The 15170-nt window shown below is 43.7% G+C and overlaps 1 protein-coding gene across 1 annotated transcript in view; it reads right to left on the bottom strand.

The window, feature by feature from the left end:
* Positions 1-2303: 2303 nt before the first annotated feature.
* Positions 2304-15170, bottom strand: part of LOC309705481 (nuclear GTPase SLIP-GC-like) — a 50255-nt gene continuing 37388 nt past the window's right edge. Inside the window, exons 16-22 of the mRNA XM_082531358.1 lie at positions 4746-4919; positions 4507-4655; positions 4245-4362; positions 3933-4041; positions 3697-3827; positions 3118-3199; positions 2304-3033 (exon numbers count right to left, since the gene is read on the bottom strand). Coding sequence (XP_082387484.1) covers positions 2951-3033; positions 3118-3199; positions 3697-3827; positions 3933-4041; positions 4245-4362; positions 4507-4655; positions 4746-4919 — 846 coding nt within the window. The 3' untranslated portion in view covers positions 2304-2950. The remainder of the gene's footprint in view (positions 3034-3117; positions 3200-3696; positions 3828-3932; positions 4042-4244; positions 4363-4506; positions 4656-4745; positions 4920-15170) is intronic.

Here is a 15170-nt window from a genome sequence, read left to right as displayed (position 1 = left end):
ATATGTGTGGGTCAGTACTGTGTGGTGGTGTGATTGAGAGACTGTATCGCCTGCGGGAAGAAGCTCCTCCTCAGTCTCTCTGTGTTGGTCTTCAGGGAGCGGAATCGCTTTCCTGACCTCAACAGAGAGAACAGTCCGTTGTTGGGATGGCTGAGGTCCTTCACGATCTTCCTGGCCTTGGTCCAGCACCGCCTGCTGTAGATTGAGTGCAGGTCAGGGAGCTCGGAGCAGATGGTGTGCTCAGCTGATCGCACAACCCTCTGTAGCGCTCGTCTGTCCTGCATGGTGCTGTTCCCAAACCAGGTTGAGATGTTCCCCGTCAGGATGCTCTCTATGGTGCAGGAGTAAAAGTTCCTGAGCACCTTGGAGGGCAGTCGGAAGTCTCCCAAGTGTCTGAGGTGGTAGAGACGCTGTCGGGCCTTTTTCACCACAGTGTTGATGGATCTGCCGCTTTGACCAAGGTCAGAGCCACATCACCAGGCTCCTGATTGGTTGTCGCGGCACGTTTTGACGCTGGAGTTCAGATTTTTCCAACTCAAGCGGTAGACGTGAAACACGCGTATGCACAAAATGCAACACAAAAACTGACGCGCGTGGTTTTATTCGCGAGCCAAACGCGCCAGACGTGTACACTGACGCCCGTTTCTCACGTTTTCGTGATGCAAATCTGCTTCCAAATTTTCGCGGGACACGCAATCGCGTGTCATCGCGCTTTTTCCATTGACTTTACATGTAAACCTGACGCTCTGGCCGCCTCTATCGCGTTCAGTGTGAACACACGGTTAGAGTGTGGAAAACCTCTAAACCTCAGGCTTAAAATGACCAACAGTCTCCTTTAAAAAGGACATAGTCACAGGCTCAAACCTGTCAAGGACAGCAAAGCAGGAAGCAGAGACTGAGGGGTCATGAGCACAAGGCAAGATTTGAGCCCTTGTGGAGGAGACCTTCTCAATAAAAAAAAAGTAAAACATTTTCACAGGCTTCAGACGAGGGCTTGATACAGTCGATATGTGGTGCACTAAGAACAGAGTTAATAGTTAAAACACACGGGTTGTGACAATTTGACAGAATAATGTCAGATAAGGGTTTCTTTTGGCATCTTTTACAGTTTTTTGATATTGAAGCCAACAGTCCTTTAGCATCTCGAATGACACTTGTAGTTGGTCCTTTTCCCACTTGCGTTCAGCTTGACGGTACTCACATCTGACAGCTTGGGTCATGTCGTTCAACCAGGGCTCAGATTTAGCTTTAGGCAGTTTGGTTTTTAATGGAGCGACAGTGTCCAAAGCAGTCCAACAGGTGGAATAAAACCATGAGCTCAGTTCCTCAGTCTGGTTGCATAAAAACTATGGGATTGTACAGTTCTGGTTAAAAACTGTTGAAAACCCAGGAGCAGCATGAGGTTTAACTGAGGTACAGGCAAGAGGAACTTCAAACATTACAGGACTGTGGTCAGAAAACACAGCATCACGAATCTCTACGTTAAAAACATAAAAACTATGAGTTAAAACAGGATCAAGTATGTGTCCACGTTCATGTGTGGGACCAGTCAAACATTGCACCAGATTAAAAGAATAAATTTAAAAAGCTCTTTGCCATGGGCATATCAGGACAACACACATGAATATTAAAATCCCCAACAATAAGAACACAATCATATTTTGGCATGTATTCAGCCAAGAAGTCATTCACAAAGTCCTTATTTTATTTTGGAGCAGCCCAGCTGAAACACAGACAGTTTAAAGCTGGTGAATGACGGGGTTGATAGCTGCTTACATTTAAAATGACTTTAAAAATCGTAGCTATTCCTCCTCCTTGGCCCAACGTACGCAGGGAATTAAAGTAGCAGCAATTGTTATTGATCTATAAGGAAGAATATTATTTTTCTGTATTTGATTCTTTTAGTAATTTAAATTATTTTAAATTATTTCATTTAATTTGTATCTATATATTAGCTTAAATTGAAATGGATAAATGAACAACTGTTTACTGGAAATAGTTTTGGTGATTTGCAGTATTATATTGTGAAACTGACTCTAAAATTTGATTCATATATTTTACAATTTCAAAACTTAAATTTTTATATTTTAATGAGTGAAGAGGGAAAAAGCTATCAAAAGAATGTGAAATTAAACTAAATTATAATAATATTGAGGAAATCTTTCATAGGTAACTTTCCAAGTCAAAGTTTTGTGAACAAAGGGCTATCTTATCACACTGCAGTTGCCCAGGAGATACACAGGAGAAGGAAGGGGGACTCCCAGCAGTTGACAGCAGTGGCCGTATGTGTATATAGTGTTTAGTTTTAGTTTAAAATGCATATCTCAGATTGTGATTTAGTGTTAGTTGAAGCTTGCAACCTGTAAGTAGTTTTTATCAAGCAGCTTAGTTTTAGGGCAAGTAAAGGACAAGAACAAGGTTTGAAAAACATTTTCATCTTACAAAAACACTTAAATCAAGGTTTATTGAACTGTATACAAAATCAAATGTTTGCATGCATATACAGATTAGAAACAACAAAAAATAAAATTATAAACTAGTAGCTGAAGTAGAAGCTGATAGTAATGCTGGTGTATTATTATTCATGACACCCAAAGAAACCAATGTAATGCAGGAAAAAAATTCTGATTCTGAAATTGCAATAAAAAATATTGTGCTATATAAGGCTCAAAGATAAAACTGAAAAACATATCCATAAACTAATGGCTCTCATTTCAATGAACTAAGACTTAACACATGCAATTAAAACATTAGAATATACTATAAGATGCTAAAATGTGAAGCAGAAATAAATCAATGTCTTCTTCTGATTATCCAAATCAGGCTTGCCAGGGATATAAGTTCTAGTTTAGTAAAAGCAATATTTATGTAATTAAACACAAAACAGGTAATCAAAGCTGATTAATTTAAGTATTACAAAAATAATAATACCATTTTTATTTTTACCCAGCTACTGTTGTAACATTTCTTCATCTTGACCACCTTGAAGTTGATTATAATGTGTTGTCAAAGTCTCAAGATACTCTGAAACATCTAAAACAACAAAGTGATTTTATTAATAATACATACAGGATTCCTAGTACTCAACATGAAAGATTTACTTTATATTCTGTTTACCTGGGAGTGAGTAGGCAGCAGTCTTCAGTGAGAATTCAATGGCTTCCTTCATGATTTTCTGGAGCGTGAACAGCATGACTTTCTAATTTAACATAAGAGCCTTTATTAGTTTTCACAGTGCCAAATTATGAGTTAAAAAAAAGACTTGAATTACTGATTACATGTTTGTTTAGAGTGAGAATTATTAAAGTGCTGAAAGTAGCCTTTTTCAGTTTAAACTCTTCTATTGGAGTCCTAATTGTAACGCCCAGTACAAATTTAACAGCCACCTCACTAATGTTTTAAAAAAACAAAAAACAACAAATAGAAGAACTTGGTTTACATTCTCCTTAGACGGGGCAATAGTACTGATTCTGATATATATGTATTACAGAAATATAAAAGAAGCCTTTATGTGAACGAAGAACATTTTGCAAGATAACCTTAGACTATGTTTTTTTCTAATTTTCTATTTTGAACAAGTTTGATTCTTTTTTCAGTTTATGCTATTTGTATATGTACAGCACTTTGGGAACCCTGGTTTAATTTAAAGTGCTTTATAAATAAAGGTGGTATGGTATGTTATATAATGTGACAAACCTTCAATGCATCCATCTTCATCAACATGGTCTTTTTTGCCTCCTCATACATTTTCTTATTTGAGTACACATGTCTCTCAATAGTCTTCCTCATGTTTTCCAGTGCTCCAGTTCCCTCAACTTCTTTTACTTCTACAAGAAGACACAAGGTTTTGCAACAAAAAAGAACCCAAAACTTTTTATGCATAATTGCGATGAATGCCTACATTCACAATAAATGCAAATGTGTCAACTTACCAATGTAACATTTTGTCATGTTTTCCTTAACTGTCTCTGTTAGACTGGTGTAGATTTTCTTCTTCTGCTTCAGGATGAATTTCTCCATTTGAGCCTTCATTTTGTCCTCCTTAGAAATAGGAAACATTGGTAAAAATGTATTTAAAAAAAACAAAACAAGAGATCAGGGTAATAGAGATGATTCTATTTTTTTCTCCAAAAGTTAATTAGAGCAGAACATATTAATATTTACACATTCTATTTTTTTGTGTAAATATTAATCTTGATGGTAATGGAATCATAAACAGGAGAATTTACAATTAGACAGTGTACCTGTGTCTGAAGAAATATCAGCTGTAGTTCGACATCATTGTATTTTTGAATCAGTGAATTGGTGCCAAGTGAAAACCTGCTTATGACTCCTTTGAATGATCCACATTTAATGTCATTTCTGAAAAATGTGTTTCAGAATAATAGTGTTGATGGCAGCATTGACAAGTGAATAATGTGTATGATGTATATGAGAGAGAGAGAAAGAGAGAGAGAAAAACACTTAATATGATAACACTTTATTATTTATTCTGTTTATTCTTACGGGAAGGTCTCTCTGAACTTTTTATCAATGCTGTCAGTCAGGCATGAAGCCAACATCATGTTGAGGTCTATTTGCTCCCCGCGTTTTGTTGTGTGGATGCCGTCCTTCTTAACTACAGCCTGTAGTGTGCTGAAAAAACTGGGCTCTTTCTAAAACAAATCAGGAAAACATTTTTAAACGCATGCTCATAAAGAGTGCAAAATCTGCTGCTTTGATTTAATTATAATTAAGATACATACACGATCCAAAAAGGTCTTCAGTTTTTTTTCAGAGGTTATGAAATTTTTAATCCCTTCTGCGAGACACTGTTCAAAGTCCTTGGTTGCTTCTTCAACTGCTGTTTTTACTGTATTAAGTTGTTCCCTCATGTTTTTCTCAAGGACTTTACATACATCATCTGCTTTTCCAACACCCTGAAATAAAAAACAAATATGTATGTATGTATGTATGTATGTATGTATGTATGTATGTATGTATGTATGTATGTATATATATATATATATATATATATATATATATATATATATATATATATATATATTGTTACACCCCGGCCTAGGCAACCGGGGTGCAACGTAGAAAAACAAAGATAAGGAAAATAAAACCACGAAGGCTCTCCACCAAAATCCCAAAACGAAAGTATCGACAAATCTATTTACAGCTATTTACAACAAACTATTTATTTACAACAAAACACCAAACTATTTACAACACGGGGGAGATCGCGACCATGACACACTGAAACACAGGGTTTAAATACATAGAGGGAGCAATCAGGAAATGGACCACAGGAGGGAAACACAGCTGGGGCAAATTAGACCTGACGAGACAGGGAAACGTAAACTGAAAACACTAAGATAACACAGACTTTCAAAGTAAACAGGAAACACATAACAGTCACGCCAAAAACAACACACTGACAACACCGAAACGTAACAGTTCCCCCCACCCAAAAATCAAACATTTAACACCAAGTGAAAAGTTTGATCCAGACAGATGAAGCCGATGAAGGCTGGAGCGGTCCCACTGACCCTCCAGCAGACGACGAAGGCTGGAGCGGTCCCTCGGACCCTCCAGCGAAGGCGGATGAAGGCTGGAGTGGTCCCTCGGACCCTTCAGCGAAGGCGAATGAAGGCTGGAGCGGTACCACGGACCCTCCAGCAGACGACAAAGGCTGGGGCGGTCCCCGGACCCCCCAGCGAAGGCAATCCCGGACGAGGCCCCATATGTTACACCCCGGCCTAGGCAACCGGAGTGCAACACGAAAAAAGTAAAAATAAGGCAACAACACCCGAGAAAAACTAATACGGGCTTCCACAAATCATCCCAAAACGAAAGTATCAACCACTATTTTCCTTAAAGCAAAATATGATATTTATTTACAACACACCACAAGGCGCCAAACTATTTACAACGGGGGGGGGGAAGATCGCGACCATGACACACTGAAACACAGGGTTTAAATACATAGAGGGAGCAATCAGGAAATGGACCACAGGAGGGAAACACAGCTGGGGCAAATTAGACCTGACGAGACAGGGAAACGTAAACTGAAAACACTAAGATAACACAGACTTTCAAAGTAAACAGGAAACACATAACAGTCACGCCAAAAACAACACACTGACAACACCGAAACGTAACAGTTCCCCCCTACCCAAAAATCAAACATTTAAAACATGTAACCCCAAAGAAAATGTTTGATTCATGACCAGCGCATACGGCACCGGCTGCTGTTCTGCAGGCGACGCTGATGGCTGGACGGGCCCCTTGGATCCTCCAGTGGAAATGGAAGGCTGGAGCGGTCCCTCGGACCCTCCAGCGAAGGCGGACGAAGGCTGGAGCGGTCCCTTGGACCCTCCAGCGAAGACAGACGGACGGCTGAAGCGGTCCTCAGACCCTCCATCGAAGACAGACGAAGGCTGGAGCGGTCCCTCGGACCCTCCAGCGAAGACAGACGAAGGCTGGAGCGGTCCCTCGGACCCCCCAGCGAAGGCGGACGAAGGCTGGAGCGGTCCCTCGGACCCTCCAGCGAAGACAGACGAAGGCTGGAGCGGTCCCTCGGACCCTCCAGCGAAGGCGGACGAAGGCTGGAGCGGTCCCTCGGACCCTCCAGCGAAGACAGACGGAGGCTGGAGCGGTCCTCGGACCCTCCAGCGAAGACAGACGGACGGCTGAAGCGGTCCTCGGACCCTCCAGCGAAGACAGACGAAGGCTCGAGCGGTCCCTCGGACCCCCCAGCGAAGGCAGACGAAGGCTGGAGCGGTCCCTCGGACCCTCCAGCGACGGCAGACGAAGGCTGGAGCGGGCCCTCGGACCCTCCAGCGACGGCAGACGAAGGCTGGAGCGGGCCCTCGGACCCTCCAGCGAAGGCGGACGAAGGCTGGAGCGGTCCCTCGGACCCTCCAGCGGATCCCGGACGAGCCCCCATATGTTACACCCCGGCCTAGGCAACCGGAGTGCAACACGAAAAAAAGTAAAAATAAAGAAAAAAAAAACACACACACAAAAAACCCCACTAAAGCTCACCACCAACCTCCAGCGGAGACGGACGGCGGAAGCGAAGGCAGACGAAGCTGATGAAGGCTGGAGCGGCCCCACCGACCCTCCAGCAGACGACGAAGGCTGGAGCGGTCCCACAGACCCTCCAGCGAAGGCGGATGAAGGATGGAGCGGTCCCTCGGACCCTCCAGCAGACGACAAAGGCTAGGGCGGTCCCCGGACCCCCCCAGCGAAGGCAATCCCGGACGAGCCCCCATATGTTACACCCCGGCCTAGGCAACCGGGGTGCAACGTAGAAAAACAAAGATAAGGGGTCAGTGGGACCGCTCCAGCCTTCATCGGCTTCATCTGTCTGGATCAAACTTTTCACTTGGTGTTAAATGTTTGATTTTTGGGTGGGGGGAAATGTTACGTTTCGGTGTGTCAGTGTTTTGTTTTTGCGTGACTGTTATGTATTTTCTGCTTTACTTTGAAAGTCTGTGTTATCTTAGTGTGTTCAGATACGTTTTCCCTGTCTCGTCAGTTCTAATTTGCCCCAGCTGTGTTTCCCTCCTGTGGTCCATTTCCTGATTGCTCCCTCTATGTATTTAAACCCTGTGTTTCAGTGTGTCATGGTCGCGATCTCCCCCGTGTTGTAAATAGTTTGGTGTTTTGTTGTGAATAAATAGTCTGTTGTAAATAGCTGTAAATGGGTTTTGTCAATACTTTCGTTTTGAGACACTTTCGTTTTGGGATTTTGGTGGAGAGCCTTCGTGGTTTTATTTTCCTTATCTTTGTTTTTCTACGTTGCACCCCGGTTGCCTAGGCCGGGGTGTAACATATGGGGGCTCGTCCAATCGCTGGGGGGTCCGAGGACCGCTTCAGCCGTCCGCCGTCGCTGGAGGGTCCGAGGGAGGGACCGCTTCAGCCGTCTGTCTTCGCTGGAGGGTCCGGGATCGCTGGAGGGTCCGAAGGGGGGACAGCTTCGGCCTTCTGTCTTCGCTGGAGGATCCGAGGGACCGCTCCAGCCTTCTGCAGCTGGTGGGCTGCGTGTCCGTGTGTGCAGCTGGTGGGCTGCGTGTCCGTGTGTGCAGCTGGTGGGCTGCGTGTCCGTCTGTGCAGCTGGTGGGCTGCTCATCCGCCTTCGCTGGAGGGTCCGAGGGACCGCTCCAGCCTTCATCCGCCTTCGCTGGAGGGTCCGAGGGACCGCTCCAGCCTTCGTCGTCTGCTGGAGGGTCAGTGGGACCGCTCCAGCCTCCATCAGCTTCGTCTGCCTTCATCCGCCTTCGCTGGGGGGAGGGTCCGTGGGACCGCCCCAGCCTTTGTCGTCGCTGGAGGGTCCGAGGGACCGCTCCAGCCTTCATCCGCCTTCGCTGGAGGGTCCGAGGGACCGCTCCAGCCTTCGTCGTCTGCTGGAGGGTCAGTGGGACCGCTCCAGCCTCCATCAGCTTCGTCTGCCTTCGTCTTCAGCCTTCGTTTGTCTGAATCAAACTTTTCACTTGGGGTTACATGTTTGATTTTTGGGTAGGGGGAAATGTTACGTTTCGGTGTGTCAGTGTTTTGTTTTTGCGTGACTGTTATGTATTTCCTGCTTTACTTTGAAAGTCTGTGTTATCTTAGTGTGTTCAGATACGTTTTCCCTGTCTCGTCAGTTCTAATTTGCCCCAGCTGTGTTTCCCTCCTGTGGTCCATTTCCTGATTGCTCCCTCTATGTATTTAAACCCTGTGTTTCAGTGTGTCATGGTCGCGATCTCCCCCGTGTTGTAAATAGTTTGGTGTTTTGTTGTGAATAAATAGTCTGTTGTAAATAGCTGTAAATGGGTTTTGTCAATACTTTCGTTTTGAGACACTTTCGTTTTGGGATTTTGGTGGAGAGCCTTCGTGGTTTTATTTTCCTTATCTTTGTTTTTCTACGTTGCACCCCGGTTGCCTAGGCCGGGGTGTAACAATACATATATATATATATATATATATATATATATATCACTTTTTTAATATATTTTTTTTTTTTACATATTTTTTTTAGGTGTCAGAGTTATGCAGACATTTCAAGTTATACATTTTGTCATTATTACACTGAATAAAAATATAAACGCAACACTTTTGCTTTTGCTCCCATTTTTCATGAGCTGAACTCAAACATCTGAAAATTGTTCTATATACACAAAAGACCCATGATTCTCAAATATTGTTTTCAAATCTTTATAAATCTGTGTTAGTGAGCACTTTTCCTTTACCAAGATAATGCATCCCACCTCACAGGCGTGGTATATCAAGGGGCTGATTAGACAGCATGAATAATGTACAGGTGTGCCTTAGACTGCCCACAATAAAAAGCCACTCTAAAATGTGCACAGTTTTGCTTTATAGGGGTGGAGGGGCAGAAAACCAGTCAGTATCTTCAACACCATTCTTCCCTCGGTTCTAAAGGACAAGCTGGTGAACTCTGGAGTGGACCATCACCTCACCACCTGGATTTTGGACTACCTCACCGACCGACCACAGTATGTGAGGACTCAGGGCTGTGTGTCGGACAGGGTCATCTGCAGTACGGGGGCCCCACAGGGAACGGTTCTGGCTCCGTTCCTCTTCACCATCTACACTGCAGACTTCTCCCACAATTCCACCCAGTGCTTCCTGCAGAAGTTCTCTGATGACTCTGCAATAGTCGGCCTCATCACTGATGGGGACGACAAGGAGTACAGAGGTCTGACCCAAGACTTTGTGGACTGGTGCCAGCTGAACTACCTCCAGATCAACGCCAGTAAAACCAAGGAACTGGTGGTAGACTTCCGCAGGCACAAGCATTCTCCACTGCAACCACTGAACATCCAAGGTATGGACATTGAGGCTGTGGACAGCTACAGATACCTTGGTGTTCATCTGAACAATAGACTGGACTGGACTCATAACTCAGACGCCCTCTACAGGAAAGGGCAGAGCAGGCTGTACCTGCTGCGGAGACTCAGGTCATTTGGAGTGGAGGGCCCACTCCTGAAGACCTTCTATGACTCTGTCGTGGCTTCTGCTATCTTTTATGGTGTGGTCTGCTGGGGCGGCAGCATCTCTGCTGGGGACAGGAAGAGACTGAACAGGGTGATCCGAAGGGCCAGCTCTGTTCTAGGATGCCCTCTGGACCCAGTGGAGGTGGTGAGTGACAGGAGAATGGTGGCTAAGCTGTCATCACTGTTGGACAACATCTCCCACCCCATGCAGCAGACTGTGACAGCACTGAGCAGCTCCTTCAGTGGGAGACTGCGGCACCCACGGTGTGGGACGGAGAGATTTCGCAGGTCTTTCCTCCCCACTGCTGTCAGACTCCATAATAAAGACTTTAACTGATCAAACACACACATCCATACATGTGCAATAACACTAAGTGCAATAATCCTTTCTGTCATCGTTGTATTTTTACTCAGTTGTATATAGCATTTGTATTTGTATTCTATTTTTATCTTATTGTATATTTATTTTATTTTATTCTACTGTATATAGTATTTTATTTTATTCTATTCTGTACAGTTGTGTACTGTATTTATTCTTATTGTATCCTAATTTTTGCCTCATAACTTTTGCACTGTCCACTTCCTGCTGTGACAAAACAAATTTCCCACGTGTGGGACTAATAAAGGTTATCTTATCTTATCTGGTGTGGCCACCATTTGCCTCACGCAGGGCAACACCTCCATCGCATAGAGTTGATCAGGTTGCTGATCGTGGCCTGTGGAATGTTGGTCCACTCCTCTTCAATAGCCGTACGAAGCTGCTGAATATTGGCAGGAACTGGAACACGCTGTCGTATACGCCAATCCAGAGCATCCCAGAACATGCTCAATGGGTGACACGTCTGGTGAGTATGCGGGCCATGTGAGAACTGGGATGTTTTCAGCTTCCAGGAATTGTGTACAGATCCTTGCAATATGGGGCCGTGCGTTATCATGCTGCAACATAAGGTTTATGGTTGTGGATAAATGGCACAACAATGGGCCTCAGGATCTTGTCACAGTACCTCTGTGCATTCAAAATGACATCAATAAAATGCACCTGTGTTTGTTGTCCATAGCATACGCCTGCCCATATCAGAACCCCACCGCCACCATTGGCCACTCGATCCACAACGTTGACATCAGCAAACCGCTCACCCACACGACGCCACACACGCTGGCTGTGTCCCAATTCAGGGTCTGCACGCTTGAAGTACGCATTTTAAGTGCGATTACGTCACCGCCACGCGACGACGGCTGTCCCAATTCGAAGTGTACTTCAAATGCATACTCCAAATGCGCCGTCGATTTCCCCAAACAAGTTTAATGTTGAGAAACCTAAAGGACCTAAAAATAAATGTTTGTTTCAGTTCTATGAAGCTTTGAGTAATTTGGATTAGTAGTACTGCTTTGTTTGTTGCATCATTTTGCTGGAATTGTTTATATGCTTTATATATTCTGAGGTAGGTTGATCTATAGTGTTACATCATATTCTATAAGGATGTTATGTGTTTGTATACTTTCTGCCCAGTTTGACCCATTTAGCAGAAGTCAGCCTGTTTAAGGCTCTGATATCTATTCTGTATGACTTAAAGCAGTTATGACATGGTCTGATTTTCTCACCCAATACAGGAATATTTAATATATCAGTCTACTCTTCATTCTATGATAATAATAATGGATTGGATTTATATAGCACTTTTCAAGGCACCCAAAGCGCTTTACAATGCCACTATTCATTCACTCTCAGATTCACACACTGATGGAGGCAACTACGGTTGTAGCCACAGCTGCCCTGGGGCAGACTGACAGAAGCAAGGCTGCCATATCGCGCCATCGGCCCCTCTGGCCAACACCAGTAGGCTGTAGGGTAGAGTGTCTTGCCCAAGGACACAACAACCAGGACAGAGAGCCCGGGGATCGAACCGGCGACCTTCCGGTGACAGATACACTTCCCAACCCCCTGAGCCACGGTGCTATGGGGCTGTTTTTCTGCCAAGGGGACAGGACGACTGATCCGTGTTAAGGACAGAATGAATGGGGCCATGTATCGTGAGATTTTGAGCCAAAACCTGCTTCCATCAGTGAGAACTTTGAAGATGAAACGAGGCTGGGTCTTCCAACATGACAATGATCCAAAACACACCGCCCGGGCAACAAAGGAGTGGCTCCGTAAGAAGCATTTGAAAGTCCTGGAGTGGCCTAGCCAGTCTCCAGACCTCAACCCCATAGAAAATCTGTGGCGGGAGTTGAAAGTCCGTGTTGCTCGGCGACAGCCCCAAAACATCACTGCTCTCGAGAAGATCTGCATGGAGGAATGGGCCAAAATACCCCAGCCAACATGTATATATGGGCCCCACCTGGTTTTTGCTCGGGCTGGATGGGTACCATGTGGGCATGGGCTCAAACTGGGCTTTTTGTATGGGGCCTACTTGGGTTCTTCACATTAAACCCATATGGGCCATCCCAAGTGAGCACTTTTAGTAGGTCCTAGCTGGGTCAAACATGGGAAACACTTAACTTGGTCCAAAATGGGAAACACATGTAGGACCCACTTGGGTTTTCCACCTGGGATAGACATGGGCAAACACAGTCATTTAAGGATAGGCTGTTGTTGTGTGCCCCAGGTGGGGCAAAGTTAGGTAATCAGTATATGTTTTAGTATCGATGACACAGGTGGGCCCCACCTGGTCAAACTAAATGGGTCGCACATGGGCAAATGCAAGTCAGACCCTGAAAACATGTCTATGTGGGCCCCAGGTGGGGCAAAGTTAGGTAATCAATATATTTTTTTAGCACTGATGACATAGGTGGGGCCCACCTGGTCAAACTATATGGGTCGCACATGGGCAAATGCAAGTCAGACCCTGAAACATGTCTATGTGGGCCCCAGGTGGGGCAAAGTTAGGTAATCAATATATTTTTTTAGCACTGATGACATAGGTGGGGCCCACCTGGTCAAACTATATGGGTCACACATGGGCAAATGCAAGTTAGACCCTGAAAACATGTCTATGTAGGCCCCATATGGGTTATGTTAAGTTAATATGGGCATATATTTTATGTGGGCTCAAGATTGTTTAGTATATATGGGACCCACTTGGGTTTCTCACATGAAAGCCATATGGGCAAAACCAAGTGGGAACATATAGTAGGTCCTGGCTGGGTCAAACATGGGAAACACTTCACTTGTTTCAAAATGGGAAACACACGTAGGACCCACTTGGGTTTTTCACCTGGGTTAGACATGGGCAAACACAGTCATTTAAAGAAAAGCATTTGCTGTGTGCCCCAGGTGGGGCAAAGTTAGGTAATCAGTATATATTTTTTAGTACTGATGACACAGGTGGGGCCTACCTGGCCAAACTATATGGGTCACACATGGGCAAATGCAAGTCAGACCCTGAAAACATGTCTATGTAGGCCCCATATGGGTTATGTTAAGTTAATATGGGCATATATTTTATGTGGGCTCAAGATTGTTTAGTATATATGGGACCCACTTAGGTTTCTCACATTAAAGCCATATGGGCAAAACCGAGTGGAAACATATAGTAGGTCCTGGCTGGGTCAAACATGGGAAACACTTCACTTGTTTCAAAATGGGAAACACACGTAGGACCCACTTGGGTTTTTCACCTGGGTTAGACATGGGCAAACACAGTCATTTAAAGAAAAGCATTTGCTGTGTGCCCCAGGTGGGGCAAAGTGAGGTAATTGGTATATATTTTTTGGTACTGATGACATAGGTGGGGCCCACCTGGTCAAACTATATGTGTCACACATGGGCAAATGCAAGTCAGACCCTGAAAACATGTCTATGTGGGCCCCAAATGGGTTGTGTTAAATTAATATGGGCATATATTTCACATGGGCTCAAGATTGTTTAGTATATATGGGACCCACTTGCGTTTCTAACATCAAATCCATATGGGTGGGCATCCAATGTAGGTCCTAGTTGGGTTAGTGATGGTAAATGTGTACATTGGTTCAAAATGGTAGCACATGCTTATGTGAGGATTCTTCTTCTGTGAAGAGCCTGAGAAAGTGTTATTTGAATAAAGGAGGATTTATTCCAAACAAGCCCATCACAGATTGCGCACAACCCAGGGAGTTCTGAAAGTCAAATTGTAAAAATAATCTCAAAAGAAAGTATGAACATAACTCTCTTTTATAACCTGCAGACGGCACCCATGTGGTACCATTCTCTAAGAAATCACCCTAACTTTAACATATTTGGCACAACCTCAGTCTATCACTTTTGCTACCCTTACGTACAGTCAGATGTTCTTGACCCTTCATTTTTGACCCTCTCAGTATTTAGCCTTGGCTAGCAAATGTACTCAAAGTCCACATTGAGACCTCACGATGTTATGTGTTATCAGACACTACAACCCAGCTGTCAAGTGAGACTATAGGAACTTTGGTGTTTTTGAACATTCAATGTTACTCAAAACACTCTGCACACTATTCCAAATAACTGGTTTGAAACTGGTTACTTTTTAATTTTAGATTTCATTTTATGTACTTAATGTGAACTCTGCATGGTAGGCTGCATGGTGAGGCTCAGATAAGATAAAATAAGGACTTCATGATTCTTCTTAGGTAAATTCACTTGTCACAGCAGCAATAATAAGTGATTAAAACGGACAGAAGAGTAGAAAAAAAGAAAAGCAAAAAATACGAATAAAAAACCTAAGATAAAAGTGAATTACACAGACAAAATCCAGATTTGGCATTTGCAAATTAAGGATTACTGGTTGTTCAAACAATTAAGACTATTTACTTGAGCAAACATGCAGTTGAGGATTTTTAGTAGATCAGACACACTCTACTGTATTAGAGAAAAGACAGTTAGTTACATGGAAGATGGAAGTTTTGGTTAATCAGATCCAGTAAAGCTCCTGAAGTATATTACCGATCTGTTAAAATGTTACTCTTCAAACTTGTGCCCTCAAATTATATAACCAGAAATAATTTATATTTTCTTTGAACTAGTGGAAAGGAGAGGGAATGGGGTCTTTCAAGCAGTCACACTTCAACTGTGAAACTCCCTTGTCCTTATGGTGTATTGACACTATTGAAACTTTTCAAAACCAGTCTAATGTTAGAAGAGCTTTTAGGTAAACTGTTATTCTTCTTCTTATCATTATTATATTTTTATTAATTATATTTTTATTATGATGTTGATTTGGGTGA

This window comes from Aulonocara stuartgranti (assembly GCF_965226115.1).
Source record: "Aulonocara stuartgranti genome assembly, chromosome: 4".
Taxonomy (NCBI): Eukaryota; Metazoa; Chordata; class Actinopteri; order Cichliformes; family Cichlidae; genus Aulonocara; species Aulonocara stuartgranti.
This window is presented reverse-complemented; position numbering and strand designations above follow the sequence as displayed.